Source organism: Festucalex cinctus, chromosome 9, assembly GCF_051991245.1.
Source record: "Festucalex cinctus isolate MCC-2025b chromosome 9, RoL_Fcin_1.0, whole genome shotgun sequence".
Lineage (NCBI taxonomy): Eukaryota > Metazoa > Chordata > Actinopteri > Syngnathiformes > Syngnathidae > Festucalex > Festucalex cinctus.
The window spans coordinates 121,348-135,423 of NC_135419.1; the positions used below are offsets into that span (position 1 = coordinate 121,348).

The 14,076-nt window shown below is 44.1% G+C and overlaps 1 protein-coding gene across 3 annotated transcripts; it reads right to left on the reverse strand.

The window, feature by feature from the left end:
- Nucleotides 1-1,937: 1,937 nt before the first annotated feature.
- LOC144025574 (kelch-like protein 3) lies at nucleotides 1,938-13,937 on the reverse strand. 3 transcript variants are annotated; one of them, XM_077531780.1, is made up of 15 exons: nucleotides 13,693-13,799; nucleotides 12,427-12,588; nucleotides 11,740-11,846; nucleotides 11,546-11,667; nucleotides 9,604-9,766; nucleotides 9,365-9,474; nucleotides 7,288-7,404; nucleotides 6,975-7,124; nucleotides 6,795-6,912; nucleotides 5,550-5,747; nucleotides 5,364-5,465; nucleotides 5,158-5,286; nucleotides 4,918-5,058; nucleotides 4,686-4,829; nucleotides 1,938-3,871 (listed from the first exon to the last, which is right to left on the reverse strand). In XM_077531780.1, exons 1-15 carry the CDS (start codon nucleotides 13,710-13,712, stop codon nucleotides 3,843-3,845), a joined length of 1,812 nt encoding a protein of 603 aa, XP_077387906.1. In that variant the 5' UTR covers nucleotides 13,713-13,799; the 3' UTR covers nucleotides 1,938-3,842. The 3 variants fall into 3 exon arrangements, 2 of the variants coding, with proteins under 2 accessions (XP_077387906.1, XP_077387905.1); XM_077531779.1 differs by having other exon boundaries at nucleotides 9,365-9,766; nucleotides 13,693-13,813; XR_013284917.1 differs by lacking the exon at nucleotides 1,938-3,871 and having other exon boundaries at nucleotides 4,918-5,075; nucleotides 9,365-9,766; nucleotides 13,693-13,937.
- Between the last annotated feature and the right edge of the window lie 139 nt (nucleotides 13,938-14,076).

Below are 14,076 nucleotides of genomic sequence, written 5' to 3' on the forward strand. Positions count from 1 at the left end.
TAGACACGTGGCCCCCATGCCCAGCGACAGCGCCCTCTGCGCCCTCGCGGGTGGCTTGGGCTTGATGACATCATTCATCCCGTTCGCGGCAGTCTACGGCGTAAATAAGCCATTAAAATTCCCTGGATGAGTTTATTTCACAAACGACAGTTGAAAGAATGAATCATTAAGTTAAATGACAACCGAAAAACGTGCCAAATACACAGCATTATTCCAAAAACAACCGAAATAAGCGAAAACTACAAAACCACCGCCATTTTTGTAGTCCCGAGGTAGACACGTGGCCCCCATGCCCAGCGACAGCGCCCTCTGCTGTCGCGGCTGGCTTGATAAATTTCTTAAATCCGTTCGAGTCAGTCTAAGACTTAAATTAGCCATTAAAATTCCCTGGATGAGGTTATTTCACAAGAGAGAGTTGAATGAATGAATCATTAAGTTAACTGACAAGCGAAAAACGTGCCAAATGCACAGCATTAATCAAAAGCCGAACTAAGCGAAAACCATACAACCGCCGCCATTTTTGTAGTCCCAAGCGACTGACAGGGAGTTTCAAATATTCAAGTCTAATCTAATCTTATTAACGTCTGTTTCAGAGAATTTTCGGACGATCGGTGTTTGTTTGTTTTTATAGGAATTAACTGCGTGTTTAAATATTTTCAGAGTGTTTGATTGGGTACATTTTATTCTAAAAGGTTTTGGCTAAAACTGTGTAATGTTGAGAAGCTTGGGCTGGTAAATTCTACATGTCCACGTTCTCAATCTGTTGCTTGACAGCTCGAGGAATTGCTTTTGAAATCTTTTTAAATGTTCATCTTCGACATATTGTAGAGCGCACACAAATGTTGAAAAGGAAAGCCAGTTGCCCTGATCAACCATTAGATGGCGTAGTGACCCACACTCCTTTATCTCTCCAGTTGTGCGAGGAGATTGATTTTGTTTTGCCAATAACATAACCGTTGTTCCATATTGGGGATTGATGTGTTGTAAAATTGTGCTTGTACATAAGGGAGCAGGGCTTGCTTATGAAAAGACTATTATAATACTGTCAGTTTATCAACGTTAAATAAAATAAAAAAAATCACACCGAAGCACAATTCATCACCTCACATGTATTTTGATTTTTTTTAAACACCTTTGGAGAGAAAACCAGATGCTATTATTTTCTGCTATTATTTTCTATCAGGAAATATATTAACCATTTGATTTTTAGTAGAATACTTCAACATTCAACATCAATTGCTGTAAGTCCACCTTCTTTATCCTTTTTTTTCCCCCATATGGTGGACTCTGTTTATCCACAAATGAAAACGATTTGGTTTATTGCTTGTATTGATTTGTCATCGCGAATATGCTGGATAAATGCACCTTGCTAAAGATTCCATTTTAGTTGGATATGGCTCCATCTTGGTTGTAGCCAAGAATTCAATTTGAGTTGACACTGATTGATTTTTCTTTGGATATTGAATGATTGACTTGCAGCAGTGTCTTTCGTTGGGTTCCTAATAGCTCGGTATGTATTTCACACAAGATTTCATGGGGATACGATATGTATTGTGCCATCAGGTTTTTTTTTGGGGGGGAATACTGCTGACTCGCGCCGTTTGTTTGTTTTGAACAATTTCCTCGCTTCTTTTCTAAGCCACAACATAGCGAGAAGGCAGGCAAGCAGGCACTCGGTTTGCCGAGCAAGGTACCTTTCGAAGACGGCAGTGCACCTCGTTCCTTCCACATGCAGCACGAAGTGACGTTGCTTCTCTTGGGTCACACTTGACGGCTGCATGTATTCAAAGTTGATTGTTGGACTTCAACTGGATTCCAAGATCGCGTTTGCACGCTCAACAAAAAAAATTCTTCCCCATGCAGGCGCACCCCACCAGGTGATCAATGCCAGATAGACACACCCTCCCCAACACAGGTGAGCCCACGTAGTAATAAGCAAGTGTGTAAACAACTTTTATGTTTTTGAACAATGTTCAATAAAAAGACAAAAAAAAGCACCTCATATATCTGATAAACGCTATGAATTACAACCAACAATACCAATATGAAATGAAAGTCTTTTAAATGTTTTTAACCTGTATAGATTGAAATCTACACAGTAAAGTCTTCAAATAACCTGTAGCACAATGACAAACATACAGTACAAAGACGTCACTTTTGAAACTAAATAGAATATAAATGCTTGCCATGTAATGAATAAGCATGGCCCAACTCTACAGTGCATTGTTATACTTTTAGTATTTCACTTATGTTGGCAAAAGCACAGCATTTTGTTTGGCACTTGAAACTCTTCACGTATATGGGGGACAAAAGGATAAGGGTAATATTTTTTGGGCCTAAATCACTAGAATTTGGTCGATTTGTCTACATCTGATGGCCAAATTGGAGAATGCATCCAAGAAAAGTATAGGAGCTATAATGTTTTTATAGATGTGTTAATAATGATAGGTTGATGGCAAAAGAAGATAATTTGATGTTGTAGTAAGACGACTGTATCTATTTATTTCTTTGGTTTATTTCTCTCTTCCATTTAAGAACAAGAAAATTATACAGTGTTATCACAAAGATGATCGATCACTGTTGTTTTCTTTCTTTAAGTTTGGGTGTTGTAAAAATGTAAGTTTCAACAACATATTATGTTATGATTATAGTACGATCACTGATGTTTTATTTCTGTGATTTATTTTTCTTTTTATATTTTAAATGTTGTAATGTATTAACAGTATGCTGATTTATGTTATTATATTTATATATTTGAAGTAGAAATGCTTAGGAATAGACATGATAAGATCTGTGATTTTAATTGTCATATTGAATGAACTGAGCGTCGACATCCTGAACCATAACAAGCATTTGTAGTCGATAAAATTCTTTAAATTAACATTGGAAGCGAGAGAATTTTTCTCTTTCTGTGTGGGAGGATTTTCCATCGACAAACGGATTTATTTTCACATTGACATCTTTGGGGATCCATTTTGTACTGAATGTACGACGTCTGGGTAGCTAAGCAGTCGTGATAAATTTCTGGTATTGAATATAGAGTTCACTGGGGCAATAGACAAAACAAGTCCGTACGGTCCTCACAAGGGCTGTTAAATGACGAGGTCTGAACAATTGCAATAATTCCTGTAACACGGCGGCTATGAAAATGGAGCGATCACATTATTGATCTTTGGCTTCGTACGGTTGCTCTTTAAGGGCCGATAAGTGAGTGGCGACCGGACTGACTTGATCGAATTAAAGGCCGCTAGTAACCTGGACGAGTGCGTTCCAACAGCGACTTGGGCTCACGAGCTTGCGTCCTCTTATAAGGAAGCGTTAATTGCTGTACCAAGAGAACAACGGAGAGCTTTGACCCTTCGTCGGTCAGGACAAATTTCCCGATGTCCTGGGAGGGAAGCGGAATTTAACACTCTGACCGCCATTTTGTTCATCAGTAGTGCAGCACGTCAGCAGTGCTTTCGCCTGATTTGCATACAAACATTGGTTGACCTTTTTTTTTTTTTCTTCCAGTATTCATATTTCCAGATGTTTTCTGTGTTTGGTCCACATGAACATGGCTGTAAATGTGTCGTTTTTGCTGCCGGTACTCCAGCTGGCAACTTTGCACCGCCTGTGCAGTCCATCTCGAGGATCCTGAGAATAAACGTGCGCTTGACTCCAAAGTGTTTCTGTCTCTTGCTTCGTTTTGTATCTGGAGTGTCCTCCAACAGTGTAAACAGCAACTCAATCCAGATCCAAAACATCTCCGGGATCGAATCTCCGATTGACTGGCGGCGGCATTTAGCGTCCCTCGCTTCTCACCGGCGTCAAACTTGAGCCAGTTCACACACTTGTCACTCTCAGAAAGGTTTGTCGATGACTGCAACTCCTGCACGTCACAATGACTTGAGTTAGGGGGGAAAAGCATCCCAGACCTTAAATAAGTCAGCGTTATTTGTGGGATCAAACAATTGCCAGATACGTCGCTAGGTTGGATAACTAAGATGATATTCATATGAGGGGGCGGTCCCAAGTCTGTCTTGGGTTGAACTACTCGCCTTTTGGTTCATCAACATGTGGAGAATTCACACACACGAAAGAAACAATGGACCACGTTGTTGAGGTGAAATTGTGTCAAGTTGTCGAGCAAGTCAAGTCGCAAGTTGCGGTGAGAGCGGACGAGGAGAGTCGTCCGTTGCTGGAGCTCTCCATGCAAGCCAGCAAGACTTCATAGTTGCTCCATCTGCTCACAAAAACAGTTGAAAGGCGCTTTGCTTTGCGACGGCGGAATCCACGCTTCGGACCGCCCCCTCATTTGAGTAACATTTCGCTTCATGCTGACAATGTCTGCAGCATGAAATCAATCCATATGAGTGGAGCTTTTTTATTGATTGATTGACATTTTTTTCTATTTAATGTATATATTATTCTTTTTATTTGATTTCCACATTTATTTTCTGACTCACCTTTTTATTTTTGTATATATTTGTACTTTTGTTGATGTATGTACAGTATATTTTTGTTTTTTTTATTTTTTTCATTTTGGCACTTTTGGTCCTCCATACAAACAACACCTCCCATTTTCAAAAAATAATGCCATACCTCAAATAAACAGCATCATTTCTTTGTTTAATATTTTTTGAATGATGTCTTATGGTATTACTATGAATAATAAAGCGTTTGCATTGAAGGGTGCATCTCACCAGCATAGCTGCGTCCATTGCTCATGTTGGTGGGGATGAGGCTCCACTTGTCCACGGCCGGGTCGTAAAACTCCACCGAGGAAAGGTTGCACGAGCCGTCGTCGCCGCCGATCACGTACAGCAGACCGTTGATGGCGCACACGCCTGCAAAACACACACACACACACACAGCAGTGCTACAATGCTACATGCTAACGTTTAGCCATTTTGTGCCACGCAGGTCTCCTCTGACCGGCATTGCGGCGGCACATGTTCATGTCGCAAACCGGCCGCCACGTGTTGCTGGGCGGGTCGTAAACCTCCACGCTCTTCCTCACGAGGGGGCCGTCATGGCCGCCGGCCGCGTACAACTGGCCTCCCAGCACGCCCACGCCTGCAAAAGACACGCGGCTGGGTTCAAAGGTCACAGTTTGCGGTTTGTTCATGTTTGAAACGTTGACTCATCCGGAGCGGGCGGGCGAGTGACGTTCACCTGCTCCGCTGCGTCGTGTGCTCATATCGGCGACGCAACGCCACTGATCCGAGGCGGGCTCGTATTCCTCCACGGTGCTGAGACACTGACGTGTCGATCCGTCGTAACCCCCCACCGAGTACAGCTTACCTGAGAGGGGCGCTCACACGTTGGTCACGTGATCTCTCCCACTCCGTCGGCCTGATCACTCGCGCGGGTGCTCGTACCGTCGATCGCGCCCACGCCAACGCTGCTACGCCGCGTGTTCATGGACGTCACGTGCGTCCATTCGTTGCTTGTCGGGTTGTAGACTTCCACTGTGGAGAGACCTGAACACAACACGCGGGGACAGGAAGTTGCACATCAGACACTCAAAAGCCGCTTGTGACGCGCGCGTGCGTGCGTGCGTGTACCTATGCTCCCGTTAAAGCCTCCCACGGCGTAAAGCAGCCCGCCCAACATGGCCGCCCCCAGCGTGCTGCGTCTCTCCTGCATGCTGGCCACGGGGCTCCACTGATCCCTGGCGCCGTCGTACACGTCCACCGTCCTTTCGCGTAGGGAACTGTTGAAGCCGCCCACCGCGTACACTCGACCCGATAGCGACACCACGCCTGCACACGCGATATGATGTCATATTTTTGAATTCAGCCACTGTAGCGTGACACAGGTTGAACATTTAATGCAGTGGTTCTTGCCGGCCACTAGAGGGAACCTGTGCACGAATTAGCACAATCACTGTAACAGCCTTCCTCCAAAAATGGAACGTGGCCCTTGCCCGGAATAAATGGGTTAAGAAAATGGATGGATGGAATTTCAATTTTCCTCAACATTCCACTCACAATATTTTCATGACAACATACTTTTGCACAAACTAAAAACGAAGAAATCGCATGTCCATACACTGCTCGGGCTGGGTATCGACTCTAATTTCCTAATTGGATTCTCTTCAATTCAATTTGATCTTCATTAATTATGAAAGCACAATTCTTCTTAAATATCAACGACATGATAAAAAGTCCACAAACATTAAATTCCAAATCGAAATTTACAGAAGCAGTAACTAGTTACATTTTGTTTATTAATGAAAGTAACACATGCTACAATTATTTCAGCAATGGTGAGATGATTCTAATTCAATAATTGTAAATATAAATTCAAAACATTCTGAATTATCTTAAAGTGCAGTATGTCAGGTCTTTCATAAATGTAAGAAAGTCCTTTTAAATGAACGTGAGCAGAACATTTCAAGAAAACACTAAGATACAAAGGCAATTTTCGAATAGGAAAAAGACATATTAAAATAATTGATTCATGAATCGATATCAGGCTTGAAAAGGAAAAATCTATTCGATATTGATTATTCGCTTTTTTTAAACCACACCCATCCCAAAAATATTCACAGGTCCCAGTTCAATGTCATTTCTAACTCATCTTACATTAAAAATAAATTCTAAATAGCAAAAATCTCAGAGAAAAAAAAACAACTTTTTTTTTTTCCCCCACATTCTTTCTGGGTTGTTGTGTGTAAAATTTGCAGTGAGAAAAAGAGTGATCTATTTTTGAAAAAATCTGTAACATAAAAGTGTAAGCAGAAACACTTCTGGGATTCACTGCTGAGCCTGTCACACGCACACACACACACACACACACACACACACCTGCTCGACAGCGTCTTGACGGCAGCTCGGCGACTTGGTACCACCGATCTTCTTGGATGTCATAACACTCCACGCTGCGGATGGCTTTGGGAGCTTGGCCGCCGACCACCATCATCACCTGACAACAACGCACGGTCACATACAAAAGACACGCACGAGGCGGTGGGCGGGAGGACGCACCTTGGGGATGCTGACAGGTGTGCGCGGCCGCGTCCTGTCTGTCTTGATGAGGCGTCTCTGGTCGGTGGGGAGCAGGTGGTACTTCATGGCCTCGATGAGGAAATCCTTGCAGGTGTTGTTGTTCTTGATCAGAGCTTCTTCTTCCACGATCTGAAAAGGAACGTGGTCGTTGAGGACAAAGAGCGCAAAAAACCTCAAATGTTTTTTCTTGGACCGTCTGCGGATATGTTCAGATGAACAAAATGAGGTCAGCTCAACTATATGGGGACATTCTGGATGTTTGTTGGTGCGTCTGGACGCTGCATTGGCGTACCTGAACCAGGTAATCTCTGGACAGCAGCGGCAGGCGCACGTGCTCCATCAGTTTGGGCATGTGCTCCACGCGGGAGCCTTTGTCCTGTTTGATCCAGCAGATCATCGCCTCAAACACCTACGGCAGCCAGCAGGGGGAGCCCAAGTGCAATACAGATTACGGTACAAACAAGGTGAGAGGTTTCAAAAGTACAGCCTAACGTTTCTACGATATTTTTACCAATTCAATTAATAATCATCCATTTGGGGCAGCACGGTGGTTGACTGGCTAGCACGTCCGCCTCCCAGTTCTGAGAACTCGGGTTCGAGTCCAGGCTCCGGCCTTCCTGTGTGGAGTTTGCATGTTCTCCCCGTGCCCGTGTGGGTCTCCTCCGGGTACTCCGGTCTCCTCCCACATTCCAAAGACATGCGTGGCAGCTTAATTGGCCGCTCCCAATTGTGCGTGGATGGTTGTTTGTGTCCCGCCTACTGCCCAAAGCCAGCTGAGATAGGCAACTACTGAAAGGAGACTCATTTTGTGTTTCTGTAAAGCGCTTTGTGACAGCTCAGGCTGTTGGAAAGCGCGCTAGAAATCAACTTGAGCTGAAACATGAGCAACTGTCATGTCATTTTCACTCGACAGCAAGTGGCAAAATGGCCGCCATCTGATAATGATAAAAACTGCTGGATTTTGCTGCTCGGTCAGTCAAAAACAGACGAGATTCAGGGATCCAAAAGGACTGATGAGTAGTCCATCGGAGTGAGGCCACACTCGGTAGGAGGCTGAGAAAACACCGACGCGTCCAACGTAAGAAGTCGGAAGGCGCCGTTAGCGTAACCTTCCGCACCAGCTGAAATCTGCTCCCAAGAAGGAGGGGTCGGGGCCGAGGACACAGAGTCCCCCTCCTGAAGGTGCCTCATCACCCCCGTCCTCAGCATCCCGGAAACAAGCTCCAGAGGCCGCATCATCGCCAACCATGTCCGCCGGGGGGGGGCCAAGCGGGGGGTTGCATCCGCCACGTCCACATCGGCTGCAATCCTCATCTCCGCCAAGTGGAAGGGGATTGGCCACCCCACTGAGCTTGCGTCGCTCGCATAGTCGCCTCCAAACGCCTCATTTGAGAGGCCAGTCCGGCTTTTCTTACTCCTATGAGCATGATCGGGAGAAACACACCTGCGTTGTGCTCGAGCACCGCCAGCAGGGGAGGGGGTGGCTACGTCTAGGTCTGCTGAGGCGCCACGTCAGTCCATGTCATGGCCACAGGAGGACGGGTGGCCGCCGCCGTGTCAGCTGCTGAGCGGCAGTCGAGGCAGCGGTCAGTGCCACCTTCTTCCGGCGGGAAGGAACCTCCACAGTGTCACAGCGTCTTCCATAGAGCGCATCCATATGCTGCCATCTTGGTCTGGGATAGGAGGCGAGCGCCGCCTCGTCACCAACGGAATCAAACGGAGCGCCGCCGCCGGCTTCGCGCTCGGATGTGAACAGTTGGCGTGACAAACAGAACCGTAGCTAGCCAAAAACATCAAAGCAGCTGATGCTCCCCGCTAACAGTTGTGTACGTCGGGAAAACAACACGCTAGCGCAGAACAAATCAAGCTAGGAGGGGATCACCGGCAAGTCGTATACAAAGCAAGTCAAAACGACTTTTGTTCAAGATGCTGACGTAACTCAAACGCATCCCGGACCTGAAGCTGTACACAGCAAAGAGGTGTCAAAGGTGAAGAAATTCCGGTATGAGGGCAGGAGAGCTCCAATCTATCCAATCAACGCACAAAGCAGAAAATGCACCAAACACCCGCAGCCCCGATCGACAAGATCACAGGCTACGAGCGACGGACGCGAGTGTATCGCACCGCGCGACAAACGTTCAAGAGGATTGACCCTTTTTTATGTGCGGGGATTACGTCAGCCGGAACTCGGGACAAGCATATTCGGATATTCTGGCTCGATGCCGCTGTCGCCAAAAGGGGAATTCCGTGCTGGTGACAGCAGCGCCACCTGGCGGTCGAGAGGGACCAAATCGAACAACTCAAATCTACTAGTCAGCCTCTGCTTTCTTTTGGTTTTGGTTTTGGTTTTTGTGTGTGTGCGTGGTCACCTTCTCCTCTGTGGACACAGTCAGCTTGTCACTGGAGAACAGGCTGCAGACCTGCTGCAGGGACAAAGACGCAAACTCCTCACACTGGACCACCTCGGAGAAATGCTGCTCTGGGAGGCACAAAAACAAACGCAATCCATCACATTGACAAGAAGAGCACTTTGAAGGCATATTTCCAAGACATTCGTCCGGACTTGTTGGGCGTTCTGCTCGGAAGGTCCCGTTCGAAGGCGGCTTACCGGCGTATGCGTGCGCCTGCGCGACCAGCTGCGTGCACGTGTGCATGTCTGCGAAGGCGCCGATGCCCAAACAGTTGGAAGGATGGAGCTGCGACTGCAGGAAGTCACAGCACGTCTGACGCACGTCCATCAGCTGCAGAAGACTGGCGGCTGCCAGCAGAACCTAAAAACACAAACAAAAGCAGCTTTTTTTTACTCTTTGCTCCTTTTTCAGGCTTTGTGTCGCATAATTCTGTCACTGTGACACTTTTTCAGATTTTTGCACAGCCCAATGTTGTCAAGTTGCTCTGTTTTTTTCCCTGTCTTATGAATGTCACACGCTGTGCTCCTTTTTCAGTGTTTTGTGGTGGCGACTGCAAAATGGTGAATCGAATCCAGGGAGCGCGAGGGCATCGCAAACGCCGATTGCGCGTTAAACATGGCGACATCAACTCGGATGGAAAGTCACTCAACACAAGAGTGATGGCGATGCACTCGTTTGTGAATGAGGCCAACGGCCAACAGTGGGAGGATTTCCTGTCCCTCTCCATGTTGCGCACTTCCTGGACTCCGAATGACAGGAAGTGGGCAGGCTGCAAAGACATGATTGCAAGCGTGTACACTGCCAGAAGAGATGTTGCGTGTTTGCCAGCTGCTGTGTTTTGAAGCCGTCTTTCACACAGGGACAGCAAAACAAACAAACAAACAAACAAACAAACAAACGGTAGGTTACCTGTACCTTAGGAAATGATCTATGAGAGTGACTTCAAAAAGTGATACAAAATATGAAACGCTAGTATCATGTCCATTGTTATCTAATAGAAAACTATGATCAAGTTTACATTTTACACTGCTTATGTTGACACTTGTAATTCAAGTTGATTATTTGAATTGAGTCGTGTTCTTCTTTGCCTATACAGTCGATACTCGCAGTTTGGCACACATCTGCATATATTTCAATTTAAAATAATACATTTTGTAATATTTTGGGGGGATTCTCATGGGGTCCAAATTTTCCCACTTTTTTTCGCATAAAACTGACTGAAACGTTATCCATGTTTTTTTGAAATTATTTTTGGGTTGTTGTTTTTTTTCCCCCTCCACGTATTTCAATGAGTGTCAATTATATGCAGATTTTTGCTATTCACAGGCGGGCCTGGTCTTAAATGAATACTTCAATCATTGAACCATTTTCAACAGTTACAAGATCATATTTTGTCTATAATCTTAATGTGATAACTTCATTACTTTTAATGAACAATTAATACTTTGAAAAACTAATTTTGCCACTTGCTGTCGACTGAAACGGGTACCGAGCAAACATGGCTTAGTTTACTGACCGCACCCGAAAAACAGGTGAGTCGTGACTGATCATTATCCATTTCCTCAGCACAGGTGATGTCATCTTCAGTCGACAGCAAGTGAAAAAAAAAAAAATGCCTTTTTAAAGGTATTCATTGTACATGAAAAATAATGAAGTTATCCAATTCATTCTGGACAAAATATGATTTTTTTACTGCTAAAAATTGCTCAATGAGTAAGCCAACTTTAATCTCATTTTGGCCATGACAAGAATTGACATGATATAGCATTTATTTTGCCAACCAGTTCAGGGTGTCCCCCGCCTACTGCCCGAAGCCAGCTGGGATAGGCTCCAGCACCACCGGGACCCTTGTGAGGAGTAAGCGGTAAAGAAGATGGAGAGATGTATCGCATATATTTTGTGTATATCAACATTCTTATTTCCTATATTGGGTTTTTTTTTTTTTTTTAATAATTGCCAAATATCTGTCTCGGATCATTTTAACATACTTTCTTGACAGCAGTTCCTACTTTCCTATTCGTCGTGGCCTTGGTGCCAACTGGTGGGTGTTCCAAAAGCTGACGTTATGTTCCACGGGAAAAAAAATGTCGGAATACATGAATGAGTGAACGGCAACGAGCGTTGCCTGTACTGGCTGACCTGTACATTGTCCTCACTGACTTCTATCTGAGCCGTGTAGATGTAATCCACCAGCTTGGCGAGCGTGGGGCCGTCCACCTGGCCGATCTCCACCTGCTGGGCCTTGCTCTCACTCATGTCACCTGCGCGTGCACACGCACGTCAGCGCTGAAGCACGCGTAGACGCAGGCAAATCCGACGGGGCGCTTGACTACCTGTGAACATGGCACAGAAGTAGGGGCTGGAGGCTGCCAGGACCACTCGGTGCGCCGCCACCGTCATGCTTCCCGCCACCAGCTGGACATCACACAGCATCTTCTTCCTGTCGGACGGCCAAAATGAAAATTGTTCTACTTTCCTGCTTTATGACGATCGATTTTCATAGCAATCGGAATACATCTCGAAGAGAAACTTGTCGAAAAGGGACACCTTGGCAGGGTCAAAAGAACCCTCGAAATGACCAATCCTGAGCAAAATGGAAGTCTTTCTATGCATTTCTATTCATAGGCGTTTTGAGACTTTTGTGGCTTTACTAATAATAGACATGCCTACCAATTTTTACATTGCAAAACCAAACTGACTTTGGGAGCTGAATGACAGCCTTTTTCAATAAAGGCTTCTGCAGACTTTTTGTCACTATCTCCTCATGATAGACATGCCGAAAAGAAATAAAAGTGAACTTATTCAAATGTAGTAAGTAAATTAAAAGTACGCAAGTAAATGGAAGCTTCGCCACAGTGCTCCAACCGCAATGACAAAAACTTGAATATTTCTCAATTCTGCATGACATGTACAGTATATCAAAAGCCACGTTGCCAAGTGAAACTGGATTTAATTTCCAAATGAAGTGAAAAGCATCCTAAAAAAACGGCTTTTGCTAAAGGATGAAAAGCACAGCATACCCTCTGAGGTCATTCATGAGGCGGAAGGCTTTGGTCATGTGGGTGTGGTTGAAGGTCAGCATTCCGCCATTTGCCGCCATGGACTCCTCCTCTCCTTGCGGCTCAACGTGGCACATGGGATGTGATGGGGCCTCCAAACTGGTGACACGGGACACGACGGGTCTGCAAACAAATCATCAATTCACTCCAGTTCCACAAATACTGACAACAAGTGTTCATTTACTCATCTGCTGATGGAGAGAGGCATTTTTGGAACCATAGTAAATAGTATTTGCACTATATTCATCTTTTTATACAGTTTAAGACAGATCATTCGGGAAAAATGTTGGCAATTACGATAGAAAGGAAACATGGACACAACAACATTGTGGAATGACCAGACTTCCTGTCTTTTTGGGGCATGCAATTCTTCAGACTTTTTATTTTTTATTTTTTTGGGTCCATATACAGTACAACTACACATTTCATGTTGGTAAGTTAAAAGGGCTTCCGGGACTGCTTTTTTGTCCATTAACTTTGTGTTAATGGACAAAATGACTTTGCAATTATGTTGTTATGTTATGTTATTGGGCTTTATTTAATTCAATATTCAAGAGGGTTTCATATAATTTTATTTTACAACAGCATGATTCACAATTTATATATATATATATATATATATATATATATATATACCATAAAAATACATCAAATAAAAAGTTTCAATTTGAGCCACAAAAAACCCATCTACCTTTGAAAATAAATGATCTTATATTATCATACATTGACTGATTGACACCTTCAATGAACATTACAATAATTGTCAACACTGAACGAGTCACTCGTTTACTTGTGATTTGCTCGAGACAAACGACGAAATAAAAATAGTGTGCGTTTGGGATGTTTAGATTAAGTTGAGCAGCGTTAGCATTTAGCTTCTTTTTTTTGTTTTGCTTTTGTTTAACTTTACTACTAGCACCACCTGACAGGAATTGTTGATCGTCTTTTTTGTGTTGGATCATGTCAAGAAAGCAACGTTATGTGGAGACATGTAACCCCAAAAAGTGAAGTTAATGAGTAAGTTAGCACGTCAGCTCACATATCAATAACAACTCAATGTTAGCTTATTGGTAGGAAGACGGAGGCTCGTGCGCCGCCGAACAGGAAGCGCGTTTTCTTTCAAACGGTTGACATTTGATTCGTGGACATGTCATCAAAATGGCGTGATGTGGGTGTGATTTTAAAAGAGATAAACAAGTATAGAGGGGAATTATGGTCAAAACTCACCCCGGCGACACCTCGTCCATCCTGGGGAAGTCACGCAAACGCACCACGACGGGAGCCCACGGACACAAAGATCGTCTATTTCAAAATTGATACAACTCTGGACATTTTTTTTCCATTGGCTTCATTCCGTTAAAAAAAAAAAAAAAAATCAGTAAAATTACATGTTTCCATCATGTGCACTCGCACGACTTGATAACACATCTAGTGAAAATTACATTAAAAAAACAAACAAAACACAAACATTATAAATTAAAACAAAAGTAATCAAAAACTATTAACTGAAAATCGTGTAGTTGTAGAATTTACTCTACGATTTCAATTATTTATATGCTTTTAGTTTAGGGAATACCTTTATAAATAGCAATATTGTTGTTGAGAGATTAT

Bases quoted from the DNA above. Each gene is read 5' to 3' on its own strand.
- LOC144025574 (XM_077531779.1), bottom strand. From the start codon at position 13,712: ATGGACGAGGTGTCGCCGGG. The intron at 7,125-7,287 runs GTACGCCAATGC...GTTCCTTTTCAG, and splicing joins CCAGAGATTACCTGGTTCAG to ATCGTGGAAGAAGAAGCTCT. The intron at 6,913-6,974 runs GTGCGTCCTCCC...CGTTGTTGTCAG, and splicing joins CACCTGTCAGCATCCCCAAG to GTGATGATGGTGGTCGGCGG.